This window comes from Protopterus annectens, chromosome 8.part0 (assembly GCF_019279795.1).
Source record: "Protopterus annectens isolate FY-2018-M chromosome 8.part0, PAN1.0, whole genome shotgun sequence".
NCBI classification, from domain to species: domain Eukaryota; kingdom Metazoa; phylum Chordata; order Ceratodontiformes; family Protopteridae; genus Protopterus; species Protopterus annectens.
In genome coordinates this window covers 532,936,146-532,958,598 of record NC_056741.1, presented here as the reverse complement: position 1 = coordinate 532,958,598, position 22,453 = coordinate 532,936,146, and the positions used below count along the sequence as shown (strand labels likewise).

General features: G+C 45.2%; 1 protein-coding gene across 1 annotated transcript in view; it reads left to right on the top strand.

The window, feature by feature from the left end:
* Positions 1-22,453, top strand: part of SETDB1 (SET domain bifurcated histone lysine methyltransferase 1) — a gene marked incomplete in the record, with an annotated part of 3,089,600 nt that overhangs the window by 1,877,758 nt on the left and 1,189,389 nt on the right. The window contains 1 exon segment of the mRNA XM_044080041.1: positions 17,291-17,407. Coding sequence (XP_043935976.1) covers positions 17,291-17,407 — 117 coding nt within the window.

Below are 22,453 nucleotides of genomic sequence, written 5' to 3'. Positions count from 1 at the left end.
CTGCCTCAGGCAGCCCTCGGTCGGCCGGATTCCAAAGTCTGGGTCCGACGTCGGCTGATGTCGCATTTCTCTCCGTCAGAGCAGCTGGAGTACATAAGCATCAGCCGACACCATTTTCTTCAGTCTTTCTTGCCGCGCGGTGCCCGAAGCAGAAGCAGTTCGCAAGTGCCGGTCGGTCAGCTCCTGTATTCTTCAAATCCGAAGTCATCAAAAAAGCTAAGAACCCCGTTGGGGACCTTTCTTGCCTCAGCCGATGTCAGAATTTACTGAAAAAGTTAACAATTGTCTGTCTTGTGGTAAACAAATACCTCATAAGGATTTCCACTCTTACTGTCTTCCTTGCCTTGGCCCAGACCATGACGTCTCGGCCTGTGTCGCTTGTGCTCGCTTCAATAAGCGCACTCTTAGGCGCCGGGCGGAGTTCGCTGAAGACTTTTTCAGCGATAAATTTGCTTATACAATGCCGTCGGAACTTCCGACATTGCAGACTCCTAAGAAACGAAAAGACCGGGACCAACATCCTCGGCCCGCGTCTTCCGCCGACTCCACGCCAAAACCTACCGCGAGTGCTCTGGTTCCCCCTGAGATGGTTATTTCACCGCTCCGAACGAAGACACCGCTTTACCGACACCTCCGATACTGGAGACCACACCGACGCCAGTTATAGATTTTCTTCCGGATACTGAAACCGAGGAAATGCCCGAGACCATTGCTGTAGATAACGTCACGCCTGCACGTGGAGATGCTAGGCCTCCTATAGCCATGTCTATTAAGGCCTACACACGTGCTAAGGCAGCCAGCAAGACCAAGCACCTTACTGTTAAGGCCTTACCTCAGCCTACTCCTGAAACACAAATCATGACTATGGCCGCAGACTTAATTTCCATGATTAGAGGTTCACAGGCCCATCCTGAGAGAGGATCCCAGCCTCCTCCTGATAAGAGGCCCCGGGTTGAACCCTCTGACCCTATCCCTTCAGATGAAGATTCTGAGGACTCTGTTCACTCAGATGGCCAGGAAGAGCCCTTCCAGACCTATGAGGACTCGGATGCAGAGGATTCCATCCCTTCGGCCTCCCCTCCTGAGGATATTTCTTTTGGGGAAGTTCTGCATACCATGAGGGAACATTTTAAGTGGCAAGGCCAGGAATATTCTGATTCCAGAGAGCGCCTTCGAACCTTCCTTAAAAAGCCCCAACACAGGCCCCTGGCTGTACCTCCTGTGCTTGATGTTTTGGATGACCTATACTCTGACTCCAGTGTTACCCCGGATACTCTTCCTCCTGCCCCAGCCAAGCCAGACAGATATTATAGGGTCCCAGAAACACATTCTCATTTTTTTAGGGCCCATGCTGTTGATTTAGAAACTATTTCTCAGGGACCTAAAGGGGTTTCAGCATCCACCTCCAAAAATCCCTTGCCTTCCAACAGGGAAGCTAGGTCATTAGAGAGATGCGGGAAAAAGGTCTACACCTCCACTACTTTGTCTATGAGAGCTCTGAATTGCCTCTTTCATATGTTTCAATATCAGGATTACCTGTTAGATGATTTACAGAAAACATTGGCCTCTCCTGAACCTTTAGACAGGAAGTCTTTGCAGGAAGCTGTACATAATTCTCAGCAAGTCAGCAATCACTTTCTGCAGTGTGGATATGATGCATTGGAAGCTTCATGTAGGGCAGCTATGATAGGGGCAGTCATTCGTAGACATGCATGGTTAAAAGAACAACCTCTACCAGATCATGTTAAGGCAAAACTTCTTGATGCACCTTTGGAAAAGAACAAGCTTTTTGGTACTAATGCTAAAGATGTGTTAAAGTCCATCGAGGAAAAAGCAAAATCAGTTCAGATGGTCAAAGATTTCCTCCAGGTTCAGCCACCCAGATTCAGCAGGAATTGGCCTTCTAAAAACTGGTCCTTTCCTAATCCTGAAAAATTTCAAAGGGGTAAAAACAGGCGTGGCCGAGGAAGAGGACAATACAGAGGTTCTTACAGGGGACGACAATGGCAACCAGCAAACCAAAGAAGTGACACAGGGGTCTCCCCTGCCCCACAGGGACAATCTCAATGACTTTCCTCTACTTCCGCTGACCAAGGAGCAAATAGAAGCTCCCTTGGGCGGAAAATTATCTCTGTTTTCAGACAATTGGCACAGATTGACAATGGACAAATGGATTTTGGACATTATAGACCAAGGTTACAGGTTCCACTTTCATACCTTACCAAGAAAACAAGGCATGCCAAACCTACCACAAAACCAGAGGGCAGAGGCTATCAAACAAATTTCTCTGCTTGCTCAGATCAAAGCAATAGAAAAAGTTCCACAACAAGAACAAGGCCAGGGGTTTTACTCGAGACTGTTCCTTGTTCCAAGAAAAGAAACTCAATGGAGACCAATACTGGATTTGTCCGCATTAAACACTTTTCTCATAGTACCAAAGTTCAAAATGCTGACTCTACAGCAACTCCTTCCCATGCTGGGCAAGGGGTCTTGGCTGATTACTCAAGGAGGCATACCTGCATGTCCCTATCAGACACAGCTGCAGAGGATACCTCAGATTTCTTGCAGGGCCAGAGCATTATCAATTCTCAGCATTGCCATTTGGCTTATCTACTGCGCCCAGAGTATTTACAAAATGCCTGGCTTTAGTAATTGCTCATTGCAGGCTCCAGTGGATCCAAATTTACCCATACCTGGACGACTGCCTCATACAAGCGGATGACAAATTGCTTTTGACAAAAAACTTGAACTATGTCATACAATTGCTACAGGCTCTGGGATACACAGTCAACTTCCAAAAGTCAAGACTTCAGCCATCCCAGCAAATAACCTTCTTAGGAGCCAATCTAGACACAGCCTCTCAAATGGCTTACTTGACAGAAGACAAGCAAAAGAAGTTAACTCATTATTTCAAAGTTTTGGCAAAACTCACCCAGATGACTGCAAGGAGATTCCTACAGGCCCTGGGTTACATGGCATCCTGCATTCTCCTGGTTCCATTAGCAAGACTACACATGAGAAAGCTTCAATGGTACCTAAAAAGCCTATGGTCTCAGCACAGCAACAACCTAGAGACAACCATACCACTCATTCCATGCCTACAAAAGGAATTCCTATGGTGGGCCTCGGTAAGCCGGGCAAACACAGGTATGTCATTCAAAAAACCTCAGATAACACAGACCATGACCACAGACGCCTCAGACCTTGGATGGGGGTGCACATGGAGGGCAGATGTATACAAGGACAATGGTCTCCAAAGGAAACACATCTGCATATAAACCAAAAGGAAATGCTGGCAGTAATGCATGCCATCGAGGCCTTTCGACAACAACTTCAGCAAGGCCATCTACTGATACGGACAGACAACACCACTGTGATGTGGTACATAAACAAGCAAGGGGCACCCATTCCTACCCCCTTTGCAGACTGACAATGAATCTTTGGGAAAAATCACTGAGCCTAAACATACAGTTGCAATCCCAGTTTGTTCCAGGCAAAGAGAGTGTGCTGGCGGACAGCCTAAGCAGGAATTTCATAGATCCACACGAGTGGAGGTTACATCCGAAAATCTTCACACAACTCACCTCGACATGGGGCAGGCCAGAAGTAGACCTATTTGCCTCCCACCTCAACCATCATCTACAAAAATTCTGTTCAAGGACATACCATCCACAAGCTTGGAAAATAGATGCTCTTTCATTCAACTGGAACTTACTAAAAATCTATGCATTCCCACCTCTGCCACTGATGACCACAGTATTACTAAAGATCAAAGCAGAGAGGCCCAAGGGGATCCTAATAGCTCCAGACTGGCCAAGACAACACTGGTACCCACTACTACGGAGCATATGTCACAACAAAAAGTGGGCCCTTCCCCAATGGCCCCTACTTTTGACTCAACACAACTTCAAAACAGTGCATCCAAACCTTCAGACACTGCAGCTAACAGCATGGGAGATCCCATGAATAATCTCAATCTATCTCTCTCCAAGGAAGTTCAGCGGATATTAACAGAAGCTCAAAGACCATCCACCAGAAAGGTTTACTTAGCAAAATGGAAGAGATTCAGCATTTGGAATACCAGCAAGGGACATGATGCATCATTATTGAATATCCCACTCATCCTGGAATATTTGGCAGATATGCTACAGAATGGACTCTCATATTCTACCATAAAGATACATGCTTCAGCTATCTCAGCTAGATATAACACTGATCCGTCTGTGTTTTCACATCCTTTGTTAAGGCAATTCCTCAGGGGAATCAAGAACATTAAGCCACCAAGAAAGGCTCCAGTGCCAGCTTGGGACTTCAACTTTGTCCTAGAAAAACTGACTCTACCTCCCTTTGAGCCAGCAGCTTCAGTGGACTTACAATTTTTATCATGGAAGATAGCTTTCCTTTTGGCAGTTACCTCAGCAAGAAGGGTTTCGCAACACCACCGTTCATAATCTTTCACAGAGACAGGGTCTCCTTAAGAACCAACCCTACTTTTATGCCAAAGGTGGTATCTAGGGTTTCTTTAAATCAAGCTATTCACCTGCCTACTTTCTTCCCCAATCCTGAGAGCAAAGGGGAAAGACTGTTGCATACCTTGGACATTCACAGACAACTTTGCTACTACCTGGACAGAACCAAGACCAGTAGGAAGTCTGATCAGCTTTTTGTAGCTTACGCCCCTGGAGTACAAGGAAAAGCAATTTCCAAACAGACTATTTCAAAATGGATTGGACATTGCATCAGATTTTGTTATTCCTTCCATGGGAAGAATGTTCCAGCCAATGTCAGACCACACTCCACCAGAGCTACAGCCACCTCTACAGCATTCTTAAGAGGGGTGCCTACAAAAGACATTCTAGAAGCTGCTACATGGAGCTCCGTGCATACATTCTCCAAACACTACAATCTCCCTTTATATTCCAGATCCAGAGCAGGCTTTGCTTCGGCAGTCCTGCAGGGTTTGATTGCCACACCATCTCTTTCCTAGAGCATTCCTCCTCCCCCAGCTAAGCTATGGTATTCAACCCATATGTTATGACTGCAGTTGCATTCTTGAAGGACATAGTACAGATTTGTACCTACCGTAAATGTAGATGTCCGATAGATATGCAACTGCAGTCGGATTTTCCCTCCCTCCATACCCCTCTATGCCTTGGGTCCACTCCTATCCCTGTTTCTCTTAGCTGGGGATATCTGTTATGGTGTATCTGTTTATTGCTTACTTATTTGTCTGGAATCCTGTTTTTGTCTTCCAATTTGATTACAGCCTTCCTAGGAGGGCACCTGTCATCTGGGGCAAGAAACACTGAAGAAAATGGCGTTGGCTGATGCTTATGTACTCCAGCTCTCTGACGTCGGAGAGAAATGCGACATCAGCCGGCGTCGGACCCAGACTTTGGAGTCCGGCCAACCGAGGGCTGCCTGAGGCAGGACAACCCATATGTTATGACTGCAGTTGCATATCTATCGGACATCTACATTTATGGTAGGTACAAAACTGTACTTTATGCACCCACTAGCTCTTGATGTTCTTCGTGTTTCACTGTTGCAGTCATCACCTGTGGGTTATCCCTGCTGTGGTAGCCCTTGGCCGGCCCGAATACCAGAGTCACTGTTTTTCTGTGTCGACTGCTGTCGCTTACTGTCTGACGTCAGGTCGTCAGTGCTATAAAGGAAGGCGGCTGACGCCATTACGTCAGTCTTTCTTGTGGTGGAGCCCATAGCAGAAGAAGTTCGCAAGTGTGCCGGTCGGTCGCTACCAGAGTTTGAATTACAGCTGAAAATGTCTAAAGCTAAGTACCCCGTTGGATGTCCTTTTTTCTTGCACTAACCGATGTCTGAAAAAGTTAACAATTGTCTCACCTGGGGGAAAACAAATACCACACCGAGACTTCCATTCATACTGCATCACTTATTTAGGCCCAGACCATGATGTCCCCCATTGCCAGTTCTGTGCCCTCTTTAACACGAGAACCATTTGCCGTAGAGCTGTTTTTGTAGTCATTTTTCGTCTTCTGTGTTCGCATTCTGAAATGGCGTCAGTCAGCCAACAATCCGCAGACATTCTGAAAAAAGTTAAGGATAAAGATAGAGACAGACCACACAAGGCTAAGCCTTCTGATGATTCTACCGCTAAGCAGGTCGTCAGTTCTTCGGAATTCAGTGAGGCGCCTTTGCAACCCCTGATGCCCAATTCACTACCTTCACAGGCCACTGCTGAGACCCTTTCGGAGTCTGGTATGCCTCAGAAATCTTCTTAGTCTTCTGAGCCTTTGGTTGTCTCTGCCATGGTTGGGTCTGGAGCCGTGACGCAGGCACCGGCTTCCGAGGAGTTTTTTTGCACTACCAAAGCTAGACAAAAAAATGATGTCTTTGACCACCATTTCTCTCAGACCGATGGATACTCTTAGGCCTAGAGGCAAGGCCACTCCTAAGAAAACTACCTCTAGCCACTATTTTACTCCTGCTCCACCACCCCAAGCTCAAATGCTTAAAATGGCAGAGGATATTATCACCCTTATCAGGGGTAGTCAGGCCGCACCTTCTAAAAGGAAAAGAAACCTTTCCCTGAAATACTGACAGAACAGGATTCTGAGGAGTCTGATTATTCAGATTTTGAAGAGGAACAACAACCTCTTCTAGCTTATGAGGATTCAGATGCAGTGGAATCGATTCCTTCTGCCTCCCCACCAGAAGATCTTTCCTTTGGGGAAACCCTTCACACCCTCATGGAACATTTCCACTGGGAATCCCAGGACTTCCCTCAGTCTAAGAAAAGACTGAGAGATTTCTAGACCTGCCCCAACACAGTCCCTTGGCCATCCCTCCAATCTTAGAGGTGGTTGATGATGTCTTCCATGAATCTAACTTAACTCCTGACGCCCTCCCACCTGCTCCCAGAAAGCCTAACCGGTATTACAGAGTACCAGATTCTCACAAATACCTGTACAGAAATCCAGCTGCAGACCCGGAGGTCATTACACAGGGACCAAAAGGAGCTAAGGCTAGTTCTGCAAAGAATCCTATCCTCCTGAGAAGGAATCCAGAGCTCTGGACAGATGGGGTAAAAAAGTATACACCTCTGCAACCTTAGCTATCAGAGCGCTCAACTGTCAGTTCCACGTGTTAAAATATCAGCAACACACTTTGGAACTATTAAAAGATTTCAACCTTTCTTGACTGTGCCAATTAGAAAGAGTTAGCAGATTTGCTGCACTCTACTTGTCAAGTGGCTAAACACTGATTACACTGTGGGATATGACGCCCTAGAAGCCTCGAGCAGGGCAGCAGTGTCAGGCTCTGTCATTAGGAGACATGCATGGGTGAAGGAACAACCTCTCCCTAATCATGTCAGATCTAAATTAACTTGATGCATCCTTGGATGATCATCGCTTGTTTGGAGTAAAAGCAGAAGAGTTGCTTAAAAAGATGGAAGATAAAGCAGAATGTATGCAAACAGTAAAAGATTTCCTTCAGGTATAACCTCCTAGGTTCAGCAGGATTTTTCCCTCAAAACACTGGTCCTTTCCTGCACCTAGCAGAGAGAGGCAAGGTAAGCCCCGCAGGGACAGACCACCCAGACTTCAATACCAGGGACAGCAGAGAACCAAACAGGGACCACTTCCACTCCAAAGGCAGGAAGTTGTAAGCAACCCCTCTATGGCAAAAACTCTCAATGACCCCCCCCCCCCAACCCTCTTTTTCACTCACCAAAAACTAGGAGGAAGGCTCTCCCTCTGCAAAGAAAATTGGCTTTCTGTAACAAAGGACCAATGGGTATTTAAAAGATCTTTTTCCAGGGATACAAATTCTCCTTCAACAAACTCCCAATTCCATGACAGTACCCAGACTTACCGCCAAATCAATGGGCAGAGGCATTGAAACCAGTCCAAACCACTAATATCCCTAGGGACAGTTAATACCTGTCCCCTCAGACCAAGCAAGCAAAGACTTTTATTCCAGACTATTCCTTGTTCCCAGAAAAGAGGGCACTTGGTGCCCCATCCTGGATTTATCCATTCTGAACACCTTCCTGGTGGTCCCCAAATTCAGAATGCTAACCTTACTGCAGCTGCTGCCTATGCTGACAAAAAATGCCTGGTTAGTTACCCTGGACCTAAAATATGCCTACCTTTACATCCCCATAAGGGAGTCCTGCAGGAAATTCTTTCACTTCAGAGCAAGCTTACAACACTTTCATTTCTTTGTGCTACCCTTTGGCTTATCTACTGCTCCTAGGGTATTCACCAAATGCTTAGCCCTGGCCATAGCCTTTTGCAGACAAAAAAAAATCAAATTTACCCTTATCTGGATGACTGCCTCATTCAGGCAGATTGTAAAGAAAAGCTCCTCAAGGACCTCTTCTTTGTCAAGACCCTCCTAACCTCCTTTGGATACACCATCAACGAGAAGAAATCAAGGCAAACACCCCTCCTGGAAGATCATTTTCTTCGGAGCACTGCCTGACACAGCATCCCAAATGGCCTTCCTATGCCCAGAAAAACAGAGCGTCCTGCCTCTCTATTTTACCCACCTGGCTTCCAGAAGTCACCTCACTGCGAGGAAGATCCTGCAAGCCCTGGGGTACATGGCATCTTGTATCCTTCTAATTCCTCTGGCCAGGATTCACATGAGGAAACTTCAGTGGTACCTAAAAACCTTTAGTGTCAGCACTGTTAACCTCTAGAGACCTCTCTACCTCTGATCCCCTGTATAAGGACAGAGTTTCACTGGTGGGCAGGGGCCTGTACCCAAAACAAGGGTCTTTCCTTCACCCTCCGACAACCGGCCAGATCATTACCACCGACTCCTCATACATAGCTTGGAGAGCTCACCTAGAAGGCAGGTGCACCCAAGGTCTTTGCGATGTCCAGCACCTCCCCTTACACATCAACCAGAAGGAAATGATGGTAGTACAAAAGGCTCTGACATCCTTCAAACCCCATCTCAAGCCAGGGGTTCTCCTTATCAAAACAGACAACACCACAGTAATGTGGTACATCAACAAACAGGGAGGGACCCAATATTACCCTCTGTGCAGGCTAGCCAATGTACCTCTGGCTGACAGCCGCTTCCATGAGACTCCACCGATAGCCCAATACCTACCAGTAATTAACAACACCCTTGCAGACCACTTAAGCAGAAACTTACTGGACCCCCACGAATGGCAGCTCCACAGAAAAATATTTATACAAATCACTCAGGCATGGGGGACTCCGTAGATGGATCTCTTTGCTTTGCATCTCAACCATCAGCTGAAAATGTTCTGTACCAGGGAGTATCACCACCTAGCGTGGAAGGTGGATGCCTTGACCTTACCCTGACACACCCTCTTTGTGTATGCATTCTCTCCTCTGCCTTTTATTCCCAAGGTTCTGATCAAAATATGGGTGGAGAGACCAAGGGCTATCCTCATTGCTCCAGATTGGCCCAAACAACATTGGTACCCCTTTCTGCGCAGCCTGATCTTACAGCCTCCCAGGCAGCTTCCCATAATCTCAGACCTCTTAACTCAGGTGGGGGTGGGGGGGGGATGCTGCACTCAGACTTGCAGACTCTCAAGCTATCAGCATGGCTAATACTCTAAAGGCAGACAAGGGGCCCCAGTTAAGCAAACAGGTCCTAGACATTATCACAGAGGCCAGAAGGCCCAGCATCAGAAAACCTTACACAGGAAAAAAAGATTCTGCTCCTGGAGCCAGTCCAGAGGGGGCAATACCTCACTACCTTCCATTCCTCTTATCCTGGACTACCTAGTGGAGCTACTTAGTAGTGGTCTCATCTTTCTCCTCTTAAAATCCATGCATCAGCCATTTCAGCTCATTTTGATACAGAACAACCCCTGTTCTCCCATCCTTTGATTAAACATTTCCTCAGAGGGGCTTCTAATGTCAGAACTCCCACTCCAGCCTGGGACCTAAATTATGTTTTGGAAAAACTAACTTTACCACCCTTCAAACCTGCTGCTTCAGCTGGAAGACTCCCGGAAGACTGCTTTTCTCGTAGCTGTCACCTCAGCCAGAAGAGTTTCAGAACTTCAGGCACTGATGGCCATTTAGCCCTTCTTCATCTTCCATGCAGACAGTGTATCCCTGAGGACTAATCCCTCCTTTATGCTCAAGGTGGTATCTAATGCAACTCTCAACCAGGCCATACATCTACCCACCTTCTTTCCTAACTCTCAGAACAAGGGGAAAATAATTCTGCACTCACTAGACATGCACAGACAGCTCAGATACTATCTGGACTGTACTAAACCTTTCAGGAAAACAGAGCAACTACTTGTCAGCTTTGCCCCAGGGGCAGCGGGGAAGCCAATTTCCAAACAAACCATTTCCAAATGGATATCACACTGTATCCATCTCTGCTACAGTTTGCATAAGAACCCCCCCCCAAGTCTATTTGAACCTATTCCACTTGGGCAGCTTCCACTTCTACAGCTTTCCTCAGAGGAGTTCCCACCAGGGACATCCTGGAAGCTGCCACCTGGACTTCTGTCCATACCTTTACCAAGCATTACTACCTACCTCTGTTTTCTAAGGCTAGGGCAGGGATTTACTCTGCAGTTCTGCAAGGCATGCTGACCCATTCCTAGGTCTCTTACAAATCCTACAATCCCTTTCCTCAGCCTTGGGAATCCTCACACAGGTGATGAGTGCAGGAGTGATACACGAAGAACATAGTACAGTTGTGTACACTTATCATAAATGTAGATGTTCGTGTGTATTCACTGTTGCAGTCCTGGTTTCCCACCCTCCTTCCCCCTTATATCTTCTTTCTCTAGGGAGACCTAAGTTTCTAATGGTGGCTTTTTGCCACCAAGACCACCTTACCATATTTACGTGGGCCTCTGACTGGTTAGGGCAAGAAAAACTGATAAAACAAGAAATCTTCAGAAGGGAGATATGGTCATTTAGCCCTTTTGGGGGTGAGAGGGAGTGATGTTTGCGCTGAACCTGTCTGCCAGGATGTTGGCGATATCGGTCGGTTCAGTGTATTTTGTGCCATTCTGCACTAACTCTGCTTATCTGCTTGCAGTAGCCCTCAGTCGGCCTGATTATCGAAGTCTTGGATCCTGCGTCGGTTGCTGTCTCATCTTCCGTGATGTCAGGTAGTCAGGGGTATAAAGCATGCAGCCGACGCCATTACATCAGTTTTTCTTGCCCCAAATGTCAGGCACTCCCTTAATGGGAAGCAATTAAATAAATATATATATATCTACAAGGTTATACTTCCAACAAAAAAGCAAATACACCAAAAAGCTTTTAAGTATAGTAAAGGAGAATAGAGGTATAGCTAAAAGAAGTCAGGGACTGGAGGGAGGGTAACAAGGACTGCAACAGTGAATACACTCGAACATCTACATTTATGGTAAGTGTACACTACTGTACTATGTTCTTTGTGTTTCACTGTTGCAGTCATTACATTTGGGTAGATTCCCAAAGCTAAGGATGGGAGGAGGAATTTAGATAGCATTAGGACCAGCTGTAAGGCCCTGCAAGACTGCAGTGGCAAAGCCAGCTCTTGATTTAGAGAAAATTGGCAAATGGTAATGCTTGGTGAAAGTATGTACAGAACTCCAGGTAGCAGCTTCTAGGATGTCTCAGGTAGGGACACCTCTGAGAGAGGCTGTAGAGGTAGATGCAGCCCTCGTTGAATGGGGTCTAATCCCCTGTGGGATAGGTTTTGCATGGTGCTTATAGCAGAAATGAATGAATGGCCTATCCATTTAGAAATGGTTTTGCTTTGAAATAGCCTTCCCCTCCGCCCCTGCAGCAAATGCCACCAGCAGTTGTTCAGATTTCCTTTGAGGTTTAGTCCTGTCCAAGTAAAATCTAAGTTGTATGTGCACATCTAAGGAGTGCAGTATCCCTTCCCCTTTTTTCTGTGGATTAGAAAAGAAGGTTGGCAAATGAATGGACTGATTAAGAGCCACACTGGATACCACCTTGGGCATGAAAGATGGATTGGTCCTGAGGGACATCCTGTCCGCATGAAAGATGATGAAAGGCTCCACTGCTATAAGGGCCTGTAATTCAGATACCCTTTTTGCTGAAGTGATTGCTAAAAGGAAAGCTGTTTTCCAAGAAAGGAATTTTAACTCTTCAGTTGCAGCTGGCTCAAAAGTAGGAAGAGTGAGTTTTTCCAATACAAAGTTAAGGTCCCAGGCTGGAGTTGGGGCTCTCCTGGGTGGTCTTAAGTTGTTGGCCCCTCTGAGGAACTGCTTGAGCAGTGGATGAGAAAAGAGGGGTGGTTCTTTGTTGTAATGAGCTGAAATGGCTGAGGCGTGAATTTTGATGGAGGAAAAAGAAAGGCCCTTGTGAAGCATCTCAGTTAAGTATTGAAGAATCTGAGGTAAATTGGGAGCTGATGTGGCCATTCCTTGAGTTTGGTTCCAGGCACAGAATCTTTTCCATTTTTCAGCATAAGATTTTCTAGTACTAGGCCTCCTTGCCTCCAAAATGACATCCAGCACTTGTTTACTGAGGGATGGTAATGGAGAGAGTAGGTGATTAGCCAGGCTGCCAGGTTCAGGATTTGAAGCTGGGGGTGCAGAATCTGGCTCTCCTGCTGAGATAGCAGGGTAGGGGTCTGAGGCAGGTGCCCTGGGGCCAGCTGTGACACACTGCGCAAGAGGGGGTACCAGTGTTAGCGTGGCCAGTCTGGAGCAATCAATATCATCCTTGGTTTGTCCTGTTTGATCTTTAGTAGTACTTTGGAGAGGAGAGGCAGAAGAGGAAATGCGTAAACTGATAGATTTTTCCAGCTGAAGGACAGAGCATCCACTTTCCAAGCTTGTTTGTGAGGAGTCCTTGTGCAGAATTTGTCCAATTGGTAGTTCTGGGGGGAGGCAAACAGGTCTATATCTGGGCTCCCCCATTTGTTGATCAACATTTTGAAAGTCTGTGGTTCCAGTTTCCACTCGTGTGGGTCCATGAGATTTCTGCTTAGTTCGTCTGCCAGTGTATTTAGTTTTCCATGCAGGAATCGAGCCTGTAGATGCAATTGGTAGCTCAAGGCTGTATTCCACAGAGCCATGGCTAGTCTGCAGAGGGGGTAAGAATGGGTCCCCCCTGCTTGTTTATGTACCACATAACAGTAATGTTGTCCATCTTTACCATTAATTGTCCTGGAAGAATGTGGTCCTTGAAGGCTGTCAGAGCGTTTTGTACAGCTAACATTTCTTTTTGATTGATATGCAGGTGCATTTGACTTGGGTTCCATTTGCCCTGAATGCACTTCCCTGCCAGGTGAGCCCCCCCATGCATAGTCTGATGCATCTGTTGTTAGGGTTTGGGCGGCAGGGGGTAGAGTGAATGGCAGTACCTTGTTTTGGTGGCAGGCCTCTGCCCACCAAAGGAATTCTAACAGTAGGCAAGGTATGATAGGAATCATTGCTTCTAGATCCTGAAAATGTTGACACCATAGTTTTTTTTAGATACCATTGTAGTTTCCTCATATGCAGTCTTGCATATGGAATTAGAAGAATGCACGAGGGCATGAACCCCAAGGCTTGCAGTATTTGCCTTGCAGATAACAGGGTTTTTGTGGTCACTAGTTTGAAGTAAGTTGGCAAATGAATTTGTTTCTCTGGCGTGAGGAAAGCCATCTGAGAAGTTGTGTTCAAGCTTGCTCCCAGGAATATAATTTGTTGACAGGGTACCAGATGTGATTTCTTTTCATTTATGGTGCACCCCAGACAAGTTAGCACCTTTTGTACAAATGCCAGATGATGCAGAAGTATGTCCTGGCTTTCTGCCTGAAATAGACAATCGTCCAGGTATGGGAATATTTGAATATTTCTTTGCCTGAAAATTGCAATGACTGGAGATAGGCACTTTGTGAATGCCCTGGACGCAGTAGATAAGCCAAAGGACAGTGCAGAGAACTGATAGTGCATGCAGCCTGCTTTGAAGCATAGGTATTTTCTGCAAGATTCCCCGATTGGGATGTACAGGTAGGCTTCCTTTAAATCCAGTGTTGCCAACCAGGCATCCTTGCCTATCATGGGAAGCAACTGGTGAAGAGTTAGCATCTTGAATTTTGGAATCACCGAAAAGGTGTTTAGGATAGACAGGTCCAGGATAGGACGCTATGAGTTGTCTTTTCTGGGTACCAGGAAAAGTCTTGAGTAGAAACCTTGTCCCTTTTCCTCTTCTGGTACAGTCTGAATAGCCTTTAATCTTAAGAGAGATAGTACTTGCTTTTGAGCTTCTGCCCACTGATTTGGGGGTAGATCTGGCCAACCGTTTGGGGTGGGTATCGTGTGGAAGTGAAATCTGTATCCTTGGGAAACTATGTTTAAAACCCATTTGTCCTGGGTAATGAGTTCCCAATTTTTTGCTTGCAGAGCAATCTTTCCCCCTAAAGGGGCAGTCAGTTGAGAAGTGCTTGGAAGTTTCAGTTAAGTTATTGAGACAGCTTACCATAGGGGGAAGTCTTACTACTTCCTGATTTGGAAGTGGGAGCCCCCCACTGCTTAGACCTGTGCGTACCCTGGGACTGAAGTGTGGGTGTTCTGCTGGTTCTGGGTTTGAACTGAGAAGGCCTGGAAGAGGCAGGAAAGGACCAAATTTTTGAGGCCAATGCCTACTAAATCTAGGAGGCTGCACTTGTAAGAAATTTTAACAGTTTGCTTAGATTTAGCTTTTTCCTCCATCTTTTTAAGAACTTCTTCTTTGTCACCAAACAGGCGGTCCTGATTTAAGGGAGCATCCAGCAATTTAGTTTTAACATGATCTGGCAAAGATTGCTCCTTAAGCCAAACATGCCTGCTAAGTACAGACCCGGTGACAGCAGCCCTGCAAGATGCCTCTAGTGAATCAAAACCACATTGCAAAGTATGTTTTCCAACCTATTCAGCAGAATGCATTAAATCCTGTAAGTCCTTATTTTCAGCACAGTCAGGAATCAACATCATTTGCTGTTTAAGCAATCCAGTAATATGCTGCCGATACTTTTAACAAATGAAACTGGCAATTTAAGGCCCTGATGGCCAAGGTTGCAGAGGTGTATACCTTCTTACCCCATCTATCCAGGTCCCTGGAATCTCTATCAGAGGAGGTAGGATTTTTCGCAGTAGTAGCCGTAATGCCCTTGGGTCCCTGTGAAATGGTCTCAGGATCCGCTGTAGTATTTTTGAAAAGGAACTTGTGAGAATCAGGAATCCTATAATATCTGTTTTGTGGGAGCAGGAAGTGAAGAGTCAGCGGCCAAGCTAGATTCCGAAAGGCATCGTCAGCAATGTCCAGAACAGGAGGGATAGCTAAAGGCCTGTGTTGGGGCAAGAGTAAGAAATCTCTAAGCCTCCTCTTAGAATCAGAGTAATCCTAGCTTTCCCAGTGAAAATGCTCCCTAAGAGTATGCAAGGTTTCACCAAAAGAAAAATCCTCTGGGGGAGAAGCAGAGAGAATAGAATCCTCTGCATCAGAATCCTCATAGGTAGATAAGGGTAAATCCTGGTGGTCAGAATCCTGGTTAGAAGTGTCATATGCAATTTCAGTCTAAGGTCTCTTAGAGGGGGAAGGTTGGCTTCCCCTGATTAAAGTAGTAAGGTATTCAGTCATTCTTTTTTTTTTTTTTTTAAGCATAGAGGCCTGACCATACGGTCTGGGCATCGGTTTCCTAGGCATGGTTCGAGTTTTTGGCCTAGAAGTAGAAGATGGCGTCTGTTTAATATGCAAGTCAGTAGGCCTGAATACACCCTCAGAAGCCAGTGCCTGCACAGCGGCTCCGGACCCATACAAGGTAGAGAAATCCGCAGGTTCCACAGTTGAAGCATATCACGGCATACCAGACTCCGAATGGGTCTCAGTAGAGGCCTGTGAATCCGAAGTAGCGGGTATCAGGGGTGTGAAAGCGCCTCACTGAGTACCGGCGAGCTGGTGACTAGCTTAGGAGAAGCGTTGTCAGCAGCTTTGGACCTCGGCGGCCTATCTCTGGCTTTATCTTTGCCTTTTTTTGGAATGTCGGTAGTCGGGTGGCTTAACGAAGACATATCTGAGTAATTGAACCGAGTACCATATTATTTAGAAGCGAAAATGTACCAACGACAAATAGTTTGTGGTTTAAATAAGGCACAAAACCGACAGCGCGGTACGTCATGGTCAGGGCCTATGCAAGGAATACAGTACAAATGAAAATCTTTGAGGTATTTGCTTTCCACAAGAAATACAATTATTGACTTTTACTGACATCGGTTTAGAGCAAGAAAAAGTTTCCCCAACGGGGTACTTCGCTTTAGTTGAAGACTTCGGTTCTGAAACTCAAAAATGAAAATTTCAGGAGTCGGCCGACTGGCACTTGCGAACTGCTTCTGCTTTGGGCACCGCACGGCAAGAAAGACTGATGTTATGGCGTCGGCTGCATGCTTTATACCCCTGACTACCTGACATCACTAAAGATGAGACAGCAACCGACTCGGGCCCCAAGACTTTGATAATCAGGCCGACTGCAGGCTACTGCAAGCAGATAACCCAAATGTAATGACTGCAACAGTGAAACATGAAGAATATCATTGGCTCTGGTATTCAGGCCGGCTGAGGGCAACCACAGCAGGGATACCCCACAGGTGATGACTGCAACAGTGAATACACTCAAACATCTACATTTATGGTAAGTAACTTCCGTGGTGGTGCAGCGGTAGCATTGTTGCCTTACAGCAAGAGGTTCTCCCGTTCGATTCTCTGCTGGAGTGCGGGGAGTGCCTTCTGTGTAGAGTCTGCATGTCCTCCACACGTTGTATGGGCGTTCGAAAGACATGCGTAAATGGGCGTGCCTTTGTTGAAAGTTGAACGTTGAGCTGGCCCCTCTGCGTTCGTGAAAATCTACTGCCAATCATTAGCGGACCGGAGTTCTGCTGTGGCGACCCCTAACCGGGAAAAGCCGAAAGACAACAACAACATCTACATTTATGGTAAGTGTACACAACTGTACTTTTCCATGAATGTTCATATCTAAAATAGTAAACAGTTTTTAAACATTTTGAATGCTGGTGCATTTTTTTTTATCATTTGGTATGAACAGCACTTCAGCTGAGCAAGATACAGAAAAATGTAATGCAAAACTCTACAGAAATATTTGATGTATTTCTTTAAAAGAAAATTCTTAGCATACAGAGTGCCAGAAGAGAATTGTAGTCTTCACACCTCTGTAGGGGAAGGCAAAGATAAGTATCTCTGTATTGGATTCTGGATTGTTTTAAGATGAATTTGGATATGCTTTGCATTAATAGCAGATATTTCTTTTGATGATTCTTGTTCAAATTGTGCTTCTGATTGTTGAATTTCAGGGCTAAGTGTTTCTGTCACCAACTGACATTGCAAGCTAGTACCTGTACACCTGGCAATCAAGTGAATGGTTCAGTTGGCTACCAAAACAAGAGACTTGATGAATGCCTTCCCACTGGGTGAGTTCACCTTATTAATCCTTCTAAAATATAAAGCTGTTAAGACCTTGTTTGTTTTCTCACATCTGATATTTATAGCTCTTTCTCATGTTGGGATAATTTGGGGGTGTCTGAATACTGTGGGGTGCAGCTACTGTACTGCCATCCCTCTGCTACTTGTTCTTTGTCTGTTGTACTCCTTTGAAAGGTTTGTGAGTTTTGCTGTGCCCATTCCGTAAGCCTATGACAACTGCCCACAGCTGTCTTCGTGAAGAATTATTTCTTGTCGACATTGGCATCTGGGTATATATATATAGCTTTAAATATTTTAATGTCTAGCTACAGAAAGTATATGTCATATGTAACACTTTTTTCTAGAAATCAGAATAAAGATCTCCTAGAGTCTTAGTAACATGTTTACTTTGCTTTTGTCACTTCTTGAGAATGCTGTTTAACATCCAGATATTACACAATGTCAGAAGTGAATTGTATTTTTAGAAGTGAAGAAGCCTGTTTTTAAGAACTTACTTGTTAAGGTCAAGTGGTGTTTGAAAGACATGCGTGAATGGGCATGCCTTCATTGAAGGTTGGCTGTCGGGCTGGCAACTCGGCACCATAAAAAATCTATTGCCAATCATTCTGCTGTGGCGACCCCTAACCGGGAAAAAGCAGAAAAGACAAACACTTGTTAAGAAGCACAGAAGTATAATTTGTAGTTAGAAAAAATGTTCCATGGACAGCTACAGTGATTTCTTTTTTTGTAAGACAGTTTCCCAGAAAACTGGTAGCTTTGTGTCAGGAAATGAGATTTATCACAGACAGCAAAATAGGTGGTAAGCATTAAGAGGTTTAACTGCCTTGTTTCTGCATGTCATAGAGGAAGAAGCCATTTCTCAAGAGATGAAAGACAAAGCAGCAGTAATTGGAAAGACATTAAAGGGCGAGTGTCAAGATTCTCTGCTTGTCTGATTGTTTTGATTAGGGTAGTAGGTCATGTGATCTTTTTGTTTACTTTCAGGCAGCTTTTAGTCTATGAGCTCAGTTTTCAGTACCTTTGGGGGGGAAGAGTAATTAACACTTCAAAAAATGCTAACAGTTTCCTCTGGGTGTTATTTTTATCTGCAGCCCCATGCTGACAGGAAACATTTAGCAGTCTTGGAACTGTAGTGAAGTAGTGCTTATATGAGCTACTTTTTTCCCAGGCAGACACATCAGTGGACTTTTTTTTAAATATTTTCTGCAACATAGTTTCTTGGTTGTTTTGATTTAATGTTGTTTGTCTTTTCGGCATTTCCCGGTTAGGGGTCGCCACAGCAAAACTCCGGTGCCGAGTTGCCAGCCCAACCTTCAGCGAAGGCACGTCCATTCACGCATGTCTTTTGGAGGCCACTCGACCGCGGGGAGAATATGCAGACTCCACACAGAGGGCACTCCAGTCGAGAATCGAACAGAAGAACCTCTTGCTGTGAGGTAACAACGCATCCGCTGCACCACCGGTTGTTTTGATTTAATGATGATGGAAACATATGCAGTGGATGTGTTTTATCGTATTGTCTGGAGCAGTGCTGTTCATTTGATACTGTAACTGCTCATTGAGGTGCCTTTTACATATATGTCTCTACCCAAACAGCAGGGATCTCTACGGCAGAAATGCACTCGACCACCACAACACAACACTAATCACGAGACACATAACTCTCCTAAACAGCGTGCCACTCAGCCAAAGCCCCTAAGGTAAAACAGCATGCCCAACACACTAGTCATAGGTGACTCGATAGTGAGGCCCATTGATGTCCCACTCACTAGGTTGAATAAGGAGAAAGTAACAGTCAGCTGCCTATCAGGTGCCAGGATCTGCCAGGTAACACATGCACTCAGGTCCCTCAGCAACAGGTACAAATATGACTCTGTCATTGTACATGTTGGTGTGAATGACCTGAGACGTACCTCCCTGGACTACATGAAAAGAAACATGGAGGAGCTCTCGGGTTATGTAGCCCAGGCAGGTATGACCCTAGCCCTGAGCAGCATCCTACCATCACCCAGAATGATACCAAAGTACAAGCAGAAAATGATTGATTTCAACAATTGGTTAAGTTTCTGGTGTCATTCTAAGGGGATCCAGTATCTCTCTGCCTGGGAAGACATGACTGACTGATCTCGATGCTTTGCCAGAAATGGCCTGCATCTGTCACCCCTGGGTTTCCAGATACTCGCCAAGGCTCTTGCCACTCCAATAGTGCCTTTTTTAGCCGGTGTTCCAAAGACCAAATTACCACTGTAACAGCTACAAACAAATGCAATCTGAGGGTCATGTTGCTCAATGCTAGAAGTCTGAATCTCAAAATGCACTCGCTCGAAGCACTCATTAAAATGGAGAACATCGACATTTGTGCTGTAACAGAAACCTGGTTCAAGGCAGCAGAAAGAACCCCTGCAGTATCAGGCTATAACTCATTCCACATCTTTCGGCCCCAGAACTTGGACCAAAGCTCCAAATGTAGTGGTGTTTCCATATTCGTAAAAGATGTGCACAACTCCAGACTGGTAGCCCAACATAACGCATCTGAAATACTTTAGGTGCAGCTAACATTGGGTAAGACCGTGATTCAGGTGTAGTCTGCTATTGGTCCTCAGCCATGTCTCAAGACTCATACTCCACGTTCCTAAGTACCCTGGAGAATATTAGGGTCCAACCTAACACTCTCGTCCTGGGCGACTTAAACTACCCCTCAATTAACTGGGAAAACTACTCGTATACCAATACACTTGCCCACCGTTTCCCAGAATTCATTAATTCCAATGCCCTGAACCAGCTCGTTCTTATCCCCACTAGAGGTAGCAACATCCTTGACCTGGTCTTTAATAACATAGTTGACCATTGCTCTACACCAATAGTCAGCTCCTCCCTGGTTAGATCTGACCACAAACTAATCACCTTGGATATCCACATCCCTCTCCCCCAAAGGTAACCACCATGAAAAACTTCTCCAAAGCTAACTTTGGGCTCCTAAAACAGAGGTGACTAACTTCACGGCACCCATGCAAATGGAGATCAGTTTTATGACCGCCGAATCCTACACCAATGCACTGTAGAAACACGTACACAGATGCATGGCTCTCACCATACCCAATAGAACCAAGATGCTCTTTTCCAAAAAAAGGAAGACAATCTGGTGATCTCCTGCCATAAACAAACTCTACAACAGGAGGAGGAAACAGATGCGGAATAAGGTGAAGTCCCAAGACTGGAAAAACTCCTTTGTCAGCCTCAACAAAAAGTTGAGATCCCTGATCAAATCCTCTAAAGCTAGCTATGAAAACAGAATTACAGCAGTTAGTAAAGACAACCATAAGGCCTTCTATAGTTATATAAAGAATATCCACGGCAATACCTAGATTTGCTCTGAGCTACTGCACAATGTACCTCGTATACAGAGCCAACAGATATTGCCAATATACTGGCTGACAGATTCAGCGCCAACTTTACCCCCACCAAGGGACTAGTCACAATACCAGTAGATTGCCAAGCACCCAGTATTACTGCTGCAAAGGTTAAAACAGCACTGTCCAAGGCCAAGAATAGAGCTTCTATGGGACCTGACAATATCCCAGGCTGTGTTCTACATGAACTACAGAATGAACTGGCACCTCACTTGTGTGCCCTGTTCAATCACAGCCTCACCTCAGACTTTGGCCCTACTGAATGGTGCACTACTACAGTCATCCCTCTCCACAAAGGAGAAGTGACTACAGACCCTGGGAACTATCGCCCCATTAGCGTGACGAGTCTGATATACAAAGCTATGGAATGCATCATCGTGGACCTAATAAACAAGGATATAGGGAATCTCCAAACTCTGGATCCCACACAGTTTGGTTTTGTGAAGGGTAGATCATGCCTGCTCAACATGGTCAACTTCTCTGAGTCAGTCTTTGAGTCAGTCTTCAGTTTGTTGCACTGATGGGTCCTACTGTTATATGGGGAAAGGGCACAACAATTATGGGAGATGTCCAAAGGTGAATAGTACAGGAAGCATTACTGTTGATGGAGTGGGAATAAACAGAATGTGTCAGGAAAAGGAACAGAAAGTACAGCACTTTCAACTGGGGTAATCTGTTGCAGATGCATCAGCAATAAGTAAAGCAGTCTTCAAGTAATGAACCAAAAACAGCCAGAAAAGCTGGTTCAAATGTAGACAAAATTAACAGATTGTAGACTTATCTAATGAAGTCAAAGATCTTAACGAGGAAATATTATCAAATTCAGAATTTCCTCCTTACAAGTTTGAGTATGACAGGTCATTTTCTACTATTGACCAACGTTTGGTCAGGCTCAAACTTAATAAAAACAAAAAACTGGCAAGAGATCGTCTAGCATATAAAAATGGCACAGCCTACCCTAAACCACCACCGTCTCAAACAGCTTATAGTAACCCGGTCATTGAAAGAGAAGCTCTTGTTGAAATTGACGATGATGAAGTGAGCCGTTCCAATGGAAGGGCTCAATCCAACCAAAACTTAAGTAACCAGCAAGAAACTGAAAGTAATAACTGGGCTAACCGTTTGCGAGGGAACAGAGAGAGGACTGATGTGTACTATAACCAAAATGACTGTTTGGACAATTTCGAATATGCATACCAAGGGGCTATACCAAAGAAGAACTTTAACGATCAAAGGGTTCAAAAAAACAACAAGCGCCCCTTGAACAAACCGAGGAGATAGTCAATAGACTTGGACTACCCAAACTTATTACCAATAAAACTGGGGACTTTAAAGTTTACAATTATTCCAGTGTAGAAATTGACCCTTGTTTTGTGGAACTACTATCAAAGGGTCAAACATTCATACCGAACCAACATATGGACTTGGTGCAGACCATCAAAGACTTGAAAATGTTTGTTAGAAAACTTAACTTGAACTTACTATTGGGTGAATCAGAATGCACTGCTTCTATTTACCATATTCCTAGTGATTATAATCCCCCCCTGCACCCAGCCCTCCAGTTATTTGAAGGCATTATGGAACTGGATCTTAGGAATCTAGCCATTAAAGGCAATAATGTGT